The following is a 19,727-nucleotide window of genomic DNA, read 5'->3' on the forward strand; positions in this document are numbered from 1 at the left end:
CATCTCATCCCTTCACCATAGCTTTCCTTCCCTGCTATTTGAACCTGTCCATAGAAATACTGAAAAGTGGGCACATATGGCAACCAGAAAAACAATCCTTTCTTGCAAAAATAAAAAAAAAGTATTTCTTGCATAATCTATCAAGTCCAAGAATGATAGAGTTAAGGCTGTTAACATCCTTCTGTTCCTTACAATTATAAAGCTTTATGAATCACTATTTTAAAAAGAAAAAACAATGTTCTAATAAGATAATTTAAGTCACTGCCTTTATATCTCAATATGGAACAGGATAGGTGAGTTTATGGTTAACCAAATACAGCACTTCAAATTTTGTTTTAAAATGGCAAAATGATAGCAGGTGTGACTTGATTTTTATCCCGATTCTTCACAGAGAACAGGTTTCCCACAATGTGCTACTTTAAAAAACCATGTGCAGAAGTATTAAAAGGGCTACCGTAAAACTGTCATTCCCAAAACTTGTAGTCCAGACTACAGTATGGCTGCAAATTGATTTCAGATCTCTGCACAATCCATTCATCTTAGTTTCCAAATCTCTATATGCCAGAAACCCAAACATCAGCTTCAAAGTATTTGCTCTGCATTTCCTCTGTACATGCTGGGTTAGCAAAAGCAGTAAGTGTTAGTGTGGTAAGACATGGGGGTGGGGATGGGGGGGTGCATAAGATACTCACAGAGTCATATAGAAAAAATTCCACTTTACGATTAAAGCCATGATAGAGAAATACTTCCTTATGATCCTTCTGAGATGTGAACCTTTCAGGCATGTGACAATAGCTATGAAGGTGCCATAGAGGAATGTACCATACGACTTCCTTTCTTGGTTTCAATGTACTTTAAATCTACAAATTCAGGACAAAAGCACACTTTTCTGATACCATAGCCCTCAAACAGGCTATGCCACCTGAACTTTAAATAAGAAATGTCAGACTGTATTCATGAATTTAAGCAGGACCCCTGTACACTCTGAGGCTAAGTACTCACATTCTTGGAGTCCCCATTTCAGGATCAATACTTTCAAATGTCTCCCAAGATAACAACTAATGTCAATCACAGCAGGAGTCAAAGGAGGCCCAACTCCTACGTTTTGTTTTGCTTTTTAACATATAATGTCCATATGCTTGTTTTCAGGAAAATAGGAGAAAAAAAATCCTTAAAAGATGTTTTAAAACCACTCAGTAGGGCTTCCCTGGTGGTGCAGTGGTTGAGAGTCTGCCTGCTGATGCAGGGGACGTGGGTTCGTGCTCCGGCCCGGGAAGATCCCACATCCCACATGCCCCGGAGCAGCTGGGCCCATGAGCCATGGCCCCTGAGCCTGCGCGTCCGGAGCCTGTGCTCCGCAACGGGAGAGGCCACAGCAGTGAGAGGCCCACGTACCGCAAAACAAACAAACAAAAAAACCCACTCAATATTACAGTGTTACTTTTGACTAAAGTGGCAAGTGAAATACCTTAAACTGATATTCCAGTTACACACACACACACCCCTCCCCCCAGCACTCACTGTTACATTGGTCACAAGCGTAGATTCTCCCTTCCAGAGCCTCTGTCTCTGTGAACTTGGCCAGCATCTCAGTGAGTAGGCACTGAGTCTGATTCAAAGGGATAAACCCCTTTTCTATACAGTGATAGCGTTCAGGGAATTCCAGGGACAGATCCCAAAAGGGCTCGATGGTATTGGATTTGTAATTGCATGATACACATGTGACCTAGAATGAAAAGATTGGTTTACAGGTTATATAACTTCCATGCTTCCCACATACATTTTTGCTAGCACATAACAACCAAAACTAAGTGCATAGTTCTCCAAAAACATTTAACTGTAATATTAAAATAATAAACATAACTTTAAGAGAATTAGAGCATATTACTTCTGGTATGTATCTCTAACCATGACGCCAGCTGGAACTGGAAAACCACACAGCACAGTTATTACTACCTACCCCTTTCTCTCTTCTCTCATAAAGCATGCCTTGCCATTCAATGCTGCAGTATTACAGACGGAAGTTACCATGGAGTCAAGGCATCATCAGTCTGAGATGGAGAATTTACAGATTCCTGTCTACTTCTCTCATCCTCATACTCTTGTTCTCTCCAGATTTTGCTCCTTCCAGCCAGTCCAACTTGCCTCTTTTTGCCCTTGTTTCTTGCAGCATCCCTACACTGATCCCTGTGTTCCAAGAGCCTCAAAGTACCTTGTGATTAGACCTCCTCCCCCGCTGTAACCTTCCCAGATGCACCTTTCTTCCTACAGACCCTCAGAGGGGTAGAGGAAGTGCTGAGAAACACTCCCCTTTCACAGGCTGAAAAACAAAAGCCTAAATAAACTTCCTCTTCCCATCCTACTCATACTCATCATTCTTTTAAAACCCTAAATACCCGGACACAAAACCTCAGTAGGATAGTGTAGAGGTTTTACCTGAATCTCTTTAAGTTGCCCACCTCTTTGCCTCTACAAATTCTTTCCGCATATTCTCACAAAGCCTTATCTATGAGTCTTCACTCATGTCCTTAGATGGCTAAGGAAATGAAGGGTAATGGGGAACAGGAGGGAGACTTGCTTACCCTTTGGCATCCTCCTAGCCACCTCCCTCCCTTGTGTAAAGAATGCCTTGGAAGGAAGAGTGCTCTTTCAAACAACTATAGAACCAAGGTTATAGGCAAACTCTTCAATTTCCTAAAACTGATCAAAGGATGGCATGCCAACAATGGGTACTTGATTATAACAATGGGAATATTATATTACCCGTATCATCATTAAAGATTAAAGACGTTTACTGAAAGTGAAATGATATGGCAAGTTAAACTAAAAATCTGCCTGTTAAGACAGGAGGCAAATTCACCAACAAGGCCGGCGCACAGTATAGTAAAAGGTACAGTGGCCGCCCTCAGCTATGCATAGTTACAGCAAATGTTGGCTACCCTAGTTAGGCCAACAGCCTGGGGGAGCTACGCACGGGAAGCCTAACTACTACACCAGCCCCTTTCCAGTGTGGTGGGCAGCTGGGGATGGGCTGGGCACACACCTACCTGGCTGAGTAGCTGCCCGTGAAATATGGTGTTCACCACCTTTAAGACCTGTTTGGTGAGCTTCCTCTGGGAGAAGGGGATGAGGATCCGGCGCTTGGTGCCCTCGGACTCGAGTTCCTGCTGCACTTTGTGCAACAACTCGCAGAGAAACTCCTGCGCGTCCTGCTGGTCGTAGCCGCGGAAGGCGGGGATCAGGCTCCACACCGAGTGAAGCATGGCGAAGGGCGACACCAGGGCCCACCTCCCGGACCACATGACGCGGAAGAGGGTGTGCAGTTCGTGGCAGAGGGAGATGTGCTTCGAGCTGGGCTCCTTGTTCTGGATGAGTTCTAGGCTCCTGCTGAGGGAGGCCCCGCCATTCAAGCAGAGGCCCTCGCGCTCGCAGGCCTCGGCCCCGTGGCTCCTGGGCGACAGCTCGGTGGCCGAGCTGCCGGCCGGCCTGCCCGCGAGAGGGGCCTTGCCGTTGGCGGCCCTGGGAAACAGCTGCTCCGTCTTGGACGGGTCGAGGTTCAGGAAGCACTCACGGAACTTGCGCAGGTGGCTGAGCACCTGGAGGATGGAGTTCATGTAGCAGGTGTTGCCCAGGTTGCGCAGGCCCGTGACGCCCGGCGCCATGGCGGGCGCGCGGCGCGGCGCGGGGCGGGGCCCAGCGGGCGCGCGGGGCGCGGCGGCGCGCGGCGCGGCGGCGCGGGGCGCGTGCAGCAGGAGGCGCGCGCTCTTGCGCGGAGGGGAGCTGGCCAGCTCCTCCAGCAGCCGCCGCTTCACCTCGCGCCGCCGCTGCCGCGCCGCCTCCTTCTTGCGCTCCAGCGCCTCCTGCCGCCGTCGCTGCTCCAGCTTGGCCTGGCCCCGCGAGGTCTTCTCGAACCAGAGCCGCAGCGTCCGGGCCAGCAGGCGCTGGCGCCGATACCACAGAGCCGTGAGCATCTGCGGCTGTCCCTGAGGAGCGCGCTGCGGCGGGACGGCGTCCTCGCCCGAGGCCATGGACCGCAGCGTCCGCCCGCGCCTCAGCGGCAGGTCCTGCGTCTGGCCCCTGACCGCCAAGAGGGAGCTTCTCAGCAGCTTGAGGTCCCCTTCGGGGTTGTCGTTGAGCACGTAGTCCTTGCACAGGTAGCAGAACACGTAGAGATCCCGGACCTCCATGGCTAGCGGGTGTCCAGTCTTTTCGAAGTGTTTGAGGGCGTGATCTTCGATGTAGCGGCCGCAGGCCACGTGGGAGCACTTGAGACAAGCCCACACGGACTCGGTGGTGGTGCACTCACGGCAGCACCACTTCTGCGGGTTCAGGATGGAGTGGTCCTGGGCTAGCCGCAACCTCCCTACATGTTTGCATCTATCCATGTCGTATGGAAGTCTTCACTCTTTCAACCTGTCACGATAAGGGCCCTCGAAGAGAGAGAGAGAGAAAAAGAAAGCTTTCAGCAAAATACTTTCCTAGAAAAAGGCTTGCAACCGGCATTTTCCACTCAATATTCATTAGTTTTCAATTCAAAACTGGTTCTTTTGGAAGGAAGTTTAAAAAAAGAAAAAAGCAATTTTGGCATAGACTGGGTATAACAGAAAGACAGTTAAGTTCCTTAAAAAGAAAGAATCATAAAATACTAAACGACAGACCTTAGCCCTAATGTGTAAGTTTACATTTTCTAAGGCTGTTTTAATTCTTGAATATCAGCTAATTTTTTACGTAAGGCTGATTTGGAAATGCCATTACCCTTATTTCACATTGCACCCAACTGGCCACCAGGGGAAAGAAACTTGTATTCTGAACCATCTCTGAATTGATGATGTCCTGGAAGTGAAAGCCTCTCTGTCTCATACTGACAAGATCCAGGCTGCATGCAAAAAGGGACAGGGCAGAGGAAAGGAGAGGAGAGACATAGACAGCGTTTCACATACCAGTAGGAGAGATGAAGACTCTCAAATAAAAAGGCAATCTCAGGTCGGTTTCACTGTATTTCAAAGTAGAGATAAGAAGATAGGGTAAAAAAGATAAATGGTAAGAAAGAGAAAGTCCTCTGCAGTACAAAGTATCATTTTTATTTTCTTGAGTCCAAAGATCCGGCTAAGTAGGTAGACTGAGCCTCAATCTAACATTTTGTCTTCTGTGGTCTGAATGTTTGCACCCCATTCATATGCTAGAATCTTAACCCTGAAAGGTGATGGTATTAGGAGGTAGGGCTTTTGGGAGGTGCTTAGGTCAAGAATGGGTTGACCCTCATGGATGAGCCTTCAAGAATGGGATTAGTGCCTTTATAAAAGAGCTCCCTCACCCCTTCCTCCATGTGAGGACACCGTGAAAAGCCAGCCATATGGCTATGAACCAGTTACTCCTTACCAGATACAGAATCTGGTGCCATGATCTTGGACTTCCCAGCCTCCAGAACTGTGAGAAATAAATGTTTGTTATTCATAAGCCACCTAGTCTATGGCATTTTTGTTACAGCAACCCCGAGGGACTAAGCCAAAGTGTCTTTTTGAAAAGAACATTTACATCTTGTAGAATGGAAGGGAAAACATTTACCTTCCTTACTGAAAGAATAGTTAAGTACAGAACGAGACAAATCTGACTTGTAGGACAAGAGGTGTAGTGGCTACTGGTATTACAGTATTTAACCAAACTACCAAGACAAAAGAAAAAAAAAGCAAACCTTCTGGATGATATATGTAAAAATGCTTTTTATTTTTAAAAACAGTGGTAACATACTGAGCTTTTTTTTTTTTTGTCTTTCTAACATTGCTTCTTCAACATTGTTCATCAGAGAAGCCTAATAAGCAATTTTTCCAAGGGAAAGAGGCTATTTTAAAAGAAAACCTTTTATTTGGAAACTTGACTCCCCCCCCATACCAGCATTTAAATTCCCTAAAGGTAGTTCCTCTTATAAACTGGATTTCCTTCACCCCATTTCTTGCCCACTTTCATTTCTGTGAGCAAATACAGTTCTATGACTATGGGGTCACCCAGAGAAGTTCTAAATCCAAAGCACTCTGAGTAGTTCCTTTAGTTGGTTTTCCAGATGCCTTTTTTGGCTTGGCCCTATTGCTAAAACCCACAAATATACCACAGGACCAAACCAGAGATCCTTCCCATTTTTAAATTGCCCATTCCAATGGGCAGGGGCCATGTCCCTATATAAGAAATCCTTAAATCATACAAAGGAAAGTAACCTAGATTATCTTCCATCAAGTCATATCATGCTTTTCCTTTGGGTACTATCAGGATTTAGTTTCTACTATATTATTTTTCTAATTATTGACTTGTTGCTAAGTGCCCTTTAAATCATTTCTGTGGATGTATTTCTCCATTTCCTAACTAGCTATAATCTCCTTCAGAGAGGAGATCATGTGTTATATTTCTTTCTTTCCTTTTTTTTTTTTTTTGCCGCTCTGTGCGGCTTGCGGGATCTTAGTTCCCTGACCAGGGATCGAACCCTGGGCCCACAGCAGTGAAACCACTGTGTCCTAACCGCTGGACCGCCAGGGAATTCCCTATTTTTCTTTTAAAAAAGAAAATTTTCTTTATAATTCTTTATAATTTCAAGACTTGTGGGTGCTCAATTCTTGAGTGGTCAAAGGTGTTCTGTCAGAATTACCTCTCCACACAGACCAGAACAATATTGAAATAACCATTTCTGTTTACTTTTTGTAGGGCATAGCCAAATTAAAACAGACATACATTTAAAAGATAAAATGGTAAACAAATGAATTGTCTTTTTGCTACCTATTACCAATCAAGAATTTAAGTTGGATACACATGATGCTTGCAACCAATTACTGGGGACACAAAAGAAAGTCAGTAATAAAAGAATGAAAAGGGGGGAAAAAATCAAAAGATTGGCAATTCCCAAGTTTGTCACTAACTTCATATTTTTCAAAATGTAGTCTCTGAACCACCTACCAGCATCAGAATTCCTTAGGATACTTGTCATATGTACAGATTTCTGGTCATGACTCCAAATGTGATGAATCAGATTTGGGGAGAGGGGTCTAAAATCTCCATTTTAAACAAGCTCTACAGATGATTCATTTGTACATTAAAGCCTTAGAACCACTGTACTAATCCAGTAAATTATATAGGGATGAAGAACTCCTCATAGAAATCAAAGAAATCAAAGAATCAAAAATTTTATTTCTCAAGATCTTTCACTTAGACCTTGTTCAACAGAACTTTCTGCAACGATAGAAATGAAATATTCTTTATCTGCGTTGTCCAATACTGTACTAACTAGCCACATGTGCCTCCTGAGAACTTGAAATGTGGCTAGTGAAACTGAGGGACTGACTTCTAATCTTATTTAATTTTAATTAATTTAAATTGAAATAGCCACATGTGACTGGTGGCTGCAGTATTAGATAGCACAGATTTAAATACACCAGGACATACTATCTTTAGCTCACTTGGGTTTTCTTTTTGTTTTCTTCCCTTTGGAAGATTCACTACTCACTGAATCATGTCTGAATAGCCTCTTCTAACTCAAAACCTGACAAATCCCCATTTTAGCCAAAAGGAACCTTGATGTGTCTTCAGAAATTTAATTGCTACTGAGATCTTATCATATGAAACATAGCACAGCTTCAAATCCTACAAAGGGAGAATATTTCTATGAACAGGAATACCGCACGCAACACAACACCCAGGACATCGATACCTTATGAAATCAACTTCTGTGCTAGAAAAAAACATGCTGGAACAACCAAAAGCCAAAATAGAAAACACTAAAAAACCATTCCACACCCTCTTCACGGAATGCTGCCACATGGAAAGGGCACTCTGGAAATTCTTTCTTCCGATTTCGTTTTCTGATCTATAAATCTGCTGATCACGCACATCCTTTCCTGCACAGCCTTTTTCCCATTACAGATCTGTCGCAGCAACTCACTAACCTGCCATATGGCAGAGTAAATCCATTCAGGAAAACACAGGGCTACTCTGCACCTCACTACACTGAGTTAACCTAGGCAGACTAGCTTCTCTAGGGGAAAAACATAGCTGATCATGAAATGGAAGTCACTCAAAAGTGACACAAAAGTCAACGCACACAATAGAGAATATACTCAGTTCAAGAAAGACCATGTATTTCATTCACCCCTCACACATCCTCTGACCATTTTATTTGAAGAACAAGGCCTAACACTCACAGGCACAAAGAGGAAATCTATTTTACATTTTTCTGACATGGACCCCTTTTCCTGCATAATTGCTGAAGGTCATAAAAGTCCTAACACTTCCACTTAAAACATGTATCATCCAGTATGACAGGCACCCAGTATCCAAAAGAGAGAAACTTGCAGTGTAACTGGGAATGAACATGATGTGCCTTAATAGTTCTCCATCGTTAAGTAGATCAGTAACTGTAAATAAATGTCCTGCTCACCCAGGATCAATCTGCATACAGGGAAAGCAAACCTGACAAAATATTAGCGTTTGCTTCTTTAAGTAATATAGTTTTAATTTAAAAATCTGAATCAACTTGAGCTAAAAACCATAATTAATAGTTAAAAGGATTCTACTATAGTTAATATCACCAAACAGTAAAAGAAGGTAATGGAATCTGTTAAATGTTTGCCTTTTGTTCTGATGAGAAACTTCTAGATTTATCACATTATTTTTTCAAGGTCTCTGTATGAGAGAGATGACTGAGCATTACAAAATCTTTCAAAAACCTATAGCTTGAAAACATGATTCATCTTTTAGTTGGACTATTCCAATTATTCTCAAATAGCAGATTTCTTAGCCGATCCGAAATGGATAACAGCATCACCCGAAATAAAATTTCTGGGGAGAAATTCAACAAAAACAAAATAGGAAAAATTTAACAGAATCTACTTTAGGGAGATTTCCATTTCTTCTCTCTCATCTTATTGATTTCGTCTCAGTTCTTGACTAAGGATAGTGGAAAAATCCTGCCTGATCTTGGTGAGACCAAGCGGCATAAATTCCAGCTTCAGAGAGAGTAGACACTATGGTAACATGCTGACAGCCTTCATTTACATAAAAGAATACTAATTACGTGGTATCATCAACATCTGCGATTCTGCTCACCACCATATGCGACAGAGCAGGGTATTTTAACCCTTCAACCTGCTACACATACCCTACATTACATGTCCCACAAAACCTGCAAAGGGTGTTTAAAGACACAATGAACACATTTTTACAAATAACAAGTGTTGAAAGTGAATTTTATTTTCAGCTAACAGTTTATTTCTAAGAGATATGGGAAAATATAATTTAGTATCAATATCCAATTAAGAAAAAGATTTTTTAAAACAAGGTAGAAATCACATTAAGATACAGTTAATAACCCAAAAGGGAAGAATGCTACATTTTAGAGTATTATATAGGGCTTTAAAAGGCTGTATTTTAAGTACAATGAAACTAGCCTTTTGAATTTTTGCATTATGGCTAAAATAAAAACAAAACAAAGAAATAGATACAAAATAACAAAAACAAAAACTAGGGGCAGAGACTGAGAAGGGTGAGGCTAGCCCTTGGCTAAGGGCAGTGTGTAGGGAGGGGGGAGCATGCAGCGGGGCGGGGGAAGATGGCTGAAGGGGTGGAGGGTCCTCACAGCTGCTGCACTTTCCCTTGTTCCCCTTCGTTTCCATTCTCCCTGAATGTGGGGGTGGGTGGGTGGATGGGGGACGGATAACCTGTAGGTCAGAGCATCCGTCCCTCAGAGACTCCTGCAGAGGCTGAATTCTCTGGGACGAGGTTGGAAGCTCTAACCAAATTTGTTCTTGAGCTCTTAAACCCGAGAGCGGAACGGCCACTTGAGCAGCGAGCGGCTCCTGGCCACAGGCGACGGTACGCTGATGCGCTGGGTGTGCCGGGGCCTTGCGAGGTGGGCCATCACTCGTCAGACATCAAGCGCTGATGTTCGAGAATGAGCCTGTTTAATCACGAGTTACAGATTTAAGGTTATGTCTGCATGATAATGTCTCTCTCTCTGGCATTAGGATCTGCTTTCCTCAGTGAGAAAGCAGTAGAGTTCATCTAGAGAGCCAGCCAGCACACAACCGATTGCCACGGCGCAGGGAGATGACAAAGACAGAACGACCAGCACAGTACAGATGCTTTGCTCTGTGCCAAGTACCAACGGATCAAACTGTCTTAAGAGCCAGAATTGGGTGGAAGCCCTCTGTACCTCCAGTCTCTGCTCTCTTTTGTTTGCCTCCTTCCTCTCCAGCTGCAACATGCCCAAGTCTCTCCTGTCTAAAAAACACACAGACCCAACTTTGCCCTGCCTCTAGACTATCCTTGACACTGTTTTTAGGCTCTTTCTCCTTCTGCCTACTTTATTTCTGGCAAGAATGATGTGCAGCTTCATCTTTCTCACAACTCACTCCTTCGCACCTTCATTTCATAGCAACTGTTTTCTCAAAGGTCTCTGCAATTTCCTCAGAGCTGAGTTCATCAGCCCTTTCTCTGCCCATCCACATCTATTCTGCCCCTGACACTGAACACACACTCACGCCTGCATTTTAGGCTACTGTTCTCTTCCTACGTCTGTAAATACACCTTCTCTGTTTTCATGTGTCTCTCTTCCTTGAAATATAGACTCTCCTTAAGATTCTGTCCTCAACTCTCTTCTTGATGATTTCGTCTGTTCCTAGAACATCAAGTATCATTTCTATTAATTAATGTATTTTAATTCTCACACTTTTTAAAAACCACTTTATTGAGATATAGTTGACATACCATAAAATTCACTCATTTAAACCACGCAACTCAGTAATTTTTAGTACACTCAGAGTCCCATAAATACTTTTGCCTATAAAATCTGTCCATTTCCTTACAGAGGCTTGGTCTCAGGTTGGATCTTCCCACTCTGATACCCGCATTATGGTATACTACTGTTAATGCTATTTGCGGGATGAAGCTTCTGAATATGTTTTGCAGTTGTTTGTTTGGTAGCAGTGATGTACTGAACTATACACACTGAGATCATGTCCTGAGTTATACACACTGTTTCATCCAAGTCTCCTGATGATCAAGACATGTAAGATGACAGACAGGGGGTTAAGGAAATGCCATCTGTGGAACAAAGCTAAGCTAGTTGGCCTTCAAAGGATCAGACTTTTTGATTCATTAACCTACTCTTGCCAAAGAGGTCTGTGCCTAAAACTTAACCCCTTTTCCAGGAGGATAGTAGACTAGGCGCAAGGGGGCCAAGGAAGACTGCTCATATAAAATTCAGAGAAATTCTGAATACACTGGGAGCCTGTGCACACGTGTGTGCGTGTGCACACACGCGTGCACACACACACACACACACAGAAATGTTACCTGTGACTCTGTGTGGAGAAGTGGCAGCCGAGAGTGGAGATAACTAGCTTGGCTGTGTAAGGATTAAACAGGTCTGCTTCAGAGCTTAGTAATTTGCAGTACTTCCAGATCAAACCTGGTGATGCTTTTAGTATGATCTCCCTGACAAGCTAGTGTTAAGGCAAGGTCCAAACTAAAGGCTCCCTCTTCTCTCCACTGCCACATGGAAAAATTCTATCGCTACCGCTGAGAGAATCAGGGTTTACCCTTTAAATATCTCACCGCAGGAATTATGGTTTGTTCCTGCAGTATGCCTCCAAAACGCTGTTCTCTACAGCAGCTGGGCAGTCATCATAAGTGTGTACATACGTGTATACATATGTCAAACTGTACATATATGTCAAACTTCTAGAATTGTGCCCTTTAAATACATGCAGTTTATTGTATGTAAATTACATCTCAATACATTTGTTTAAAATTGCATAGACACACACACACAGACACATATACACACACAAGTGAATAATATACCCCTAATGAAATAATGGATCTAGTCAGTAGCTCCTTTAACCACTAGGTGAAAGCTGACAGGAAACTTTACAATGGATGGATAAGGCTGACAGCACCTGACTCCAGTGATCAATTTCACATCGAAAATAGGACAAGCAGACATTATATGCTTCCCTGCTATGATGCAATAAGAGGTTCACAGCAGCATCACCTATAAAGTACTCTTGCTAAAAGAACCAAACCTGGGCTTCCCTGGTGGCGCAGTGGTTAAGAATCCGCCTGCCAATGCAGGGGACACGGGTTCAAGCCCTGGTCCAGGAAAATCCCACATGCCGCAGAGCAACTAAGCCCGTGCACCACAACTACTGAGCCTGCGCTCTAGAGCCCACATGCCACAACTACTGAAGCCTGCGCACCTAGGGCCTGTGCTATGCAACAAGAAAAGCCACAGCAATGAGAAGCCCGTGCACCGCAACAAAGAGTAGCCCCTGCTCACCACAACTAGAGAAAGCCCGCGTGCAGCAGCAAAGACCCAAAGCAGCCAAAAATAAATAATAAGTGAATTAAAAAAACAAAACAAAACGGAACCTGAGTCCAATGAAGCCTTTGGATCTAACCAAGTTATAAGAAATGTGGGAGACAGGAATGTGCTACCACAAGGCTGCAATTAGCCAACCGACCAAATCAGAGTGTGGCAAATGCTACAGGATCAGTGATCTGGAGTCTTTAAGAAATAAATGACATGAAGAAAAAGGGGGGGGATAGATTTGCTACAGATTATAAGAAACCTAAAAACATATCAAGCAAATGTAACGTGTGGTTCTTATTTAGATCCTGATTTGAACAAACCAAACTGGGAGAAATGTTTTAAAATACTGCTTGCCTCTAGCTATACCACTATATTTTTTAACAGTTTCGTTGAGGTAGAATTGACATACAGTGAACTGCACATATTTAAAGTGTACAACTTGATACATTTTGCATATACTTGTGAAATCACCACAACCAAAATAATGAACACATCAATCACCCCCAAAAGTTTCATGCCCCTTTGTAATCCTTTCCCCTAGCCTCCCTCCCTTAAACCCCCAGTCCAAAACTGGAGAAATTTAAACACGGACTAGGACTTCCCTGGTGGCACAGCGGTTAAGAATCCGCCTGCCAATGCAGGGGACACGGGTTCGATCCCTGATCCGGGAAGATCCCACATGCCATGGAGCAGCTAAGCCCATGTGCCACAACTACTGAGCCCACGTGCTGCAACTACTGAAGCCCGCACGCCTAGAGCCCGTGCTCCGCAACAAGAGAAGCCACTGCAATGAGAAGCCCGCGCGCTGCAACTAGAGAAAGTCCACACACAGCAACAAAGACTCAACGCAGCCAAAAAACTAAAAATAAACAGACTAAGTATTAGCTAATATTAATAATCATTAGTTTGATGTGACAATAGTACTGTGGCTGTATTGTCTCAGCTTCATACGTTAGAGACACCTCTGAAGTATTTATAGGCGAAATAATATGATGCATGGAATCTGCTTTAAAATACTCTAGTGGCAGAAAGATAGATGAAACAAGATTGTCAAAACGCTCATAACTGTTGAAGCTGATTGATGGGCACATGGAGTTCATTATACTATTCCCTTTGTTTTTGTGTATGCTTGAAAAGCTCCAAAAAAATTTTTTAAAGACAAAAAGCAAACAATATACTCTCTGATAGCAAAAGAAAACCTTGAGATATGAACCATTCACAAATTAGACAAATTATGAGACACCCTGCATCTCTGTCATTTTACCATCGTATCTAGTCTTACCTTAGGTGCACCCTCCCCACCCCTCCAGACACACCCAACAAAAGCAGTGCAGTTTTTCTTGGCAGTGTTAGTCACAGAGATTGCTTGCATAGTCCTTTGGTCTGGGCCTCAAGTATATCCTTTAGACTCAGGTAGCAACTTCTTTGCAGCCCCCCAAACTTTCTTTCAGAAACTTCACCAGAATTTTGCCCACAAAAATTTCCTGAGCATGTTTCTCTTTTGGGGGCACAAAGCCATTTTAGTTGATCTGTTGAAACGTCCTTGCTCAGTGTAATGTTTTCTCTCTTTCTGAAACTTCCTCCTTTATTGAGAAGGTAAATCTTTTTTTTTTTTTTTTTTTGCAATTCTGCTTCTTCCTCACTAACTCTGATTATCCAGGTGGCAAGGAGCTCATCCTATGCCTTTCTGAATTTCACTGTAGTCACAGCAAAAAACAGTAGCACAAAAATTATATTAAAAAAAATTTCTGGGGCTTCCCTGGTGGCACAGTGGTTGAGAGTCCGCCTGCCGATGCAGGAAACACAGGTTCGTGCCCTGGTCCGGGAAGATCTCACATGCCTTGGAGCGGCTAGGCCCGTGAGCCATGGCCGCTGAGCCTGCACGTCCCGAGCCCATGCTCTGCAACGGGAGAGGCCACAACAGTGAGAGGCCCGTGTACCGCAAAAAAAAAAAAAAAAAAAAAAAAAAGTTCTGTTTCTCTGACTCCAGTCAGATAAAGGTTACTCCCAGTCCATGTGATGTCTGGGGAAGCGAACTTTGGCCACAAAGATCCAATACAATATTCACAAACATCAACCAACAGGTTGTTTTCAGCTGAGACTTTGGAATATATTTTCTCATAGAAGCAATGCTACAAATAGCACTTGGTCCAGTTAAAAAGCTTATTGAGCCTATCATGTATCCTTGGTGTCGTACCAGAATACTAGTGCTACCACTACGGAAGCTAACTATCAAATGCATTATTCTGAGAAAATTAATGCAAAGTTTCAACTTAAAATGCCAAGAACTGCTTTCCCAGCTGCAGCCCAGGCAGTGAAATTGGGAATCTCCCTCCTCCCACTTTCCCCACATGGCTAAAGAGGGCTTTCCACACATGGCCATTTGTATGGAAGACACATATATATGTTAGGAACTGCCTGCAGAGGAAAAGAAGGAACAATTTCTGTGGATAGACAATAAATCTGACTAGAATTTACAAATGGATCATCAGGATTAGTTGGTGATTTCAGTGGCTGCTCTAAGGAAAGGAAACCCCATCTTCCTTATGTCCTGTTTCTTAAAAGGATAGTAGTATATTTAACCCTGTGCCTTCCCCAATAATATACCAAAGCACATCTGTCAGGACGGAGGTCCATCATATTTTGCATAAATGGAGACACAACTTTTAAAAAAATGTATGTATGTATTTATTTATTTTTGGTTGTGTTGGGTCTTTGATGCTGTGCCTGGGCTTTCTCTAGTTGCGGCGAGTGGGGGCTACTCTTCATTGCGGGGCGCGGGCTTCTCACTGCAGTGGTTTCTCTTGTTGCGGAGCTTGGGCTCTAGACGCGCAGGCTTCAGTAGTTGCGGCACGTGGGCTCAGTAGTTGTGGCTCGCAGGCTGTAGAGCGCAGGTTCAGCACAGGCTTAGTTGCTCTGCGGTATGTGGGATCTTCCCGGACCAGGGCTTGAACCCATGTCCCCTGCATTGGCAGGTGGATCCTTAACCACTGCGCCACCAGGGAAGTCCCGAGACACAACTTTTCAGCACTTTATTTCAAGAGCAAAGAAGACAGACGTCCAAAGAGAAGGGGCCAAATACAAAGCGGTATTTGTTACATACATACAAAAGGAGAAAACCTGAAGCTACAAAGAAAACACTCAAGCACTTTAGTTGAGAACAGTTTAAATAAATTATAAATTGGCCATATAACTGAAACCACCTATAGTTTTTTGTTTTGTTTTCTAAAGAGGCAGGCCTATGTGTACAACAATTCAAAATACAGTATGTGAAAAAGAAAAGGGGTAGAATAGGGTATATAATATGCATCAAGACTAAAAAAACTACACATGCAGAATCTCTCTCTCATATGCAATTAAGAAGATAAACAAGAAACTGGTAACACCACATGCGCTGTAGTGGCAAACGGGGGGTGGAGATGGAAAAGAGAGTCATCAACATTTGTACCTTTTGGGGAAAAAAAATGATGTATTATCTATTTTCAAAAAGGATACAGCACTGAGGAAACTGTTTCAATAATCTTAAAAATTCAGGCATCAGCAAGATGGCTGAAGATAAGTGCAGGGCATATATGCTTTTATTAGAAAATAGGATTTAGGGACAGGCAGTCTGATGATATTTATGGCATATGGAGAACCCAAGGAATTATATTCTAGTAGCACTAATCACTGCAAGAAGAACCCCCCACTTCTTTTTCCACAAGCTTATGACCAGCAAAGTACAGACCTCTTCGGCTTATTGCAGAGGGGCTTATATAGCACAGCCTCAGTCGGTCGTGTCAATCATTTGAAATTTCATATCAGCCAAGGTACCAAGGTAATTTCTACTCTGCTTCCCCAGAGGCCACTACCGAAAATTGTCAGTAGAAGGGAATCCTGTAAGCAGACCCTTCCAACTCTCAAGAGATCTTCATTTCCTTCATGGACAGCTCCTAACATTATTCCAGTGTACCGGACAGCAAAATCTCTCTCTCAACACCCAACCAACCTCTCTGAAGGAGCGTGGGTGTGAGAGTGTGGGTGTGTTTTGGGATGGTGAAGGCAATCAGCTGAATGATAGAGGACCCCCCCAACACACACATACCATTCCAAGTATAAAAGTATACTATAAGCCTCAGTTTCTCAAGTCTATAAAACCGGGGAGCAATAATACCTACTTCAAAGAATTGTTCTGAGGGAGACTCAAATGAGATGGCCACATAACTGCGTTCTGAAAGTGACTGACTCTAAACAAAGTACTGGCTGACTTGGCCACCTTGTCACTCGTTCCCAAAAAGTTATTTTTGCTTCCACAGGGCTTAGAGTCAGGCTGGCTAATTGAGCAGCTTACAGTAACTGACTATCTGGTCTTGACTTTACCCAGATAGTTTCATCTAATAAGGTCTTCATACTAAAATATTCTTAAATGAGAAATTAGAGGATACTTTTATATTAAAAATGAGAAAAATCACTATCTTTCCAAAACAAATTTAAAGGTTTTATTATTTATTATCTATTTTTCTTAGGTCTTTAAAAATTGTGTTTAATAGCAACACAGAGCAAGGCTAGTAAAAGTCCAATTAAGATGTTAAAAACAAACCCAGAGCACCATAAAATGCTGTTGAATTAAAGAAGCAGAATCAGGCTCAGCTCACACTCTCCAACAGGGGTATGCCCATTGAATACTTACAGGTCCAACAGAATGTGCTGCGTGGCAAAAATATAAAAGGGGCCTTCTTTCAAATAAGGCATAGAAGGCATTTCAAAGACGTGAACTGTGCATGAACCCTCATCTCTCCTTAAGAATAAAGCAGAAGTACTTCTGGGAACTCAACTATAGTGAGCTGGCACAAGAGGGCCAGTGCACACCCAGGCAGCGAACTTCATGTAGTTTAAATCCCACAAGTCCTAGCCACTTCTCCTATTTTAAAGATATCAGCCTCCTGGCCTGCCAGTGAGTCCCACCACTTGGATTAAGGCACTGACACTCTCATTAAAGGCAAACAGAGAATCTTATAAGGGAAACACATAAAGCCAATCAACTGCTAATAATTAAGCGTAGATTAATTTACCATAGCAGGAAGCAGAAAGCTGGGTGCTAAGGGGCAGGATACTGCAGAGCTAAATGCAGTGAGGAAGAAACTAAAGAGGGAAAGAAAAGTAAGAATCACTGACTGAGACCCTGTAGAGGGGAGACTTGAGCCTTAAGGAGTATTGGACAGCAAGGAGGGAGGTCCCTAAAAAACGGTATGAGAACAAAAAAATAAGCCTCACTGACTTCATCATTTTTTTTCCTGCATCCTTCCCACGTTGCCTGTGGTAACTGTGCTGAACGTTGTCCATTCCTATCTAGTTATAATATCAGTGAGGTATAATGAAACAAGGTAAATACGTGATTCATTACGTGTAGCTTTAAATACATATGAATAACTAGAAAAGTAATTATCCTAAAGTTAAACCTTTCGTTTCTGAACATGCGCTTCTGAGTCGGACATCTTAGTAAATTTCAGTTTGTTATTTTTAAGTTACTGGTCACTAACAGCCTATAGCCAACGGTAAAGTCCCCATCAAATCACCCAACTCCACTACAGCCAATTTATCAAAACATATACATTATCACTATACCTATCACTCACACAAGAACTTACCAGAATTAATAAGAACTAAACTGCTTTGAAGGAACTATCAGTAAAAAAAATCATACCTAATATTGGCAGAAGCAAAATAATAAACATTACATATTCCAAGAGACCAATCAACAGACTTCTAAGGGACCACTTAATGCACTACTTATTCTAAGAGGCCAGCTTATGAGTCTGCCAGTAAAGAAAATATCTCATAGAATTGTTCCAGATATGACCTAGACTTTAGTGGAAAGTGGGGCAGGACCCATTAAGGTGCTGATGTCATTGAACAGGTTTAAGAAATAAGGAATCCTCACTTTGTGTTCGTACATGTCAATGACATAGAATGTCTCTAAAACTGCAGATAAGGCTTTATCTTCTGAGACTGAAGTTCAAAAGAAGGAAAATGTAGTGGACACAATAATCCATCTGTTAAAAACACCAAAATCCTGAGGTCTGAGTGACTGCAGAGTTCTGGGGACCCCCAAACCCATTTTGAAAAGCCCATGGCTAACATCAAACTCAGTGATGAAAACTGAAAGCTTTTCTTCTAAGATCAGGAACAAGGCAAGGATGCCTGCTCTCACCACTTCCGTTTAACATAGTATTAAAAGTCCTAGCCAGGGCTTCCCTGGTGGCGCAGTGGTTGAGAGTCCGCCTGCCGATGCAGGGGACACGGGTTCGTGCCCCTATCCCGGAAGATCCCACATGCCGCGGAGCGGCTGGGCCCGCGAGCCATGGCCGCGGAGCCTGTGTGTCCGGAGCCTGTGCTCCGCAACGGGAGAGGCCACAGCAGTGAGAGGCCCGCGTACAGCAAAAAAAAAAAAAAAAAAAAAAAAAAGTCCTAGCCAGAGCAAGTAGGCAAGAAAAAAATCAAAAGGCATCTAAACCAGAAAAGAAGAAGTAAAATGACCTCTGTTCATAGATGACATGATCTTATATGTAGAAAACTCTAAAGGTTACAAACACATACACACACATACACACACACACACAGTTAGAACTAATAAATTCAGCAAAGTTGTAGTACACAAAAGCAACATACAAAAGTCAGTGTGTTCCTATACACTAACAATTAAATCTGAAAAGGAAATTAAGAAAACAATTCCATTTACAATGGATTAAGAAAGAATAAGTACTTGGGAATAAACCTTACCAAGGAGGTAAAAGACTTGTATACTGAAAACTACAAAACACTGCTGAAAGAAATTACAGAAAACACAAATACATGAAAAGACATCTCATGTTCATGGATTGGAAAACTTAACATTGTTAAGATGTCCATACTACCCCAAATAATCTACAGGTTCAGTGAAATCCCTATCAAAATTCCAATGGCATTTTTTGCAGAAATAGGAAAATACATCCTAAAATTCATATGGAATCTCAAGGGACTCCAAAGAGCCAAAACAATTTTGAAAAAAAACACAGTTGGAAGAACACATTCATACTTTCTGATTTCAAAACCTACCACAAAGCTATAGTACAAAACAGTATGGTACTGGCATAAAGACAAATAGACAAATGGAATAGAACAGACAGTCCTGAAACAAACTCTTATGTATATGGTCAAATGAACTTTAGCAAGGGTGTCAAGACCACTCAGTGAAGAAAGAACTGTCTCTTCAACAAATGGTGTTGGGAAAACTGATATCCACATGTAAAGGAATGAAGCTGGACTCTTAACTTACACCATATACAAAAATTAACCCCAAATGGATTAAAGACCTGACCATAAGACCTAAAACTATATAATTCCTAGAAGAAAACATAGG

General features: G+C 42.6%; 1 protein-coding gene across 1 annotated transcript in view; it reads right to left on the bottom strand.

Annotated features, from left to right (window-relative positions):
• The window catches only part of USP49 (ubiquitin specific peptidase 49), a 42,102-nt gene that overhangs the window by 9,923 nt on the left and 12,452 nt on the right, over positions 1-19,727 (bottom strand). Inside the window, exons 2-3 of the mRNA XM_081245130.1 lie at positions 3,048-4,430; positions 1,522-1,726 (exon numbers count right to left, since the gene is read on the bottom strand). Coding sequence (XP_081101256.1) covers positions 1,522-1,726; positions 3,048-4,385 — 1,543 coding nt within the window. The 5' untranslated portion in view covers positions 4,386-4,430. The remainder of the gene's footprint in view (positions 1-1,521; positions 1,727-3,047; positions 4,431-19,727) is intronic.

This window comes from Mesoplodon bidens (genome assembly GCF_964165515.1).
Source record: "Mesoplodon bidens genome assembly, chromosome: 10".
In the NCBI taxonomy this organism is placed as follows: Eukaryota; Metazoa; Chordata; class Mammalia; order Artiodactyla; family Ziphiidae; genus Mesoplodon; species Mesoplodon bidens.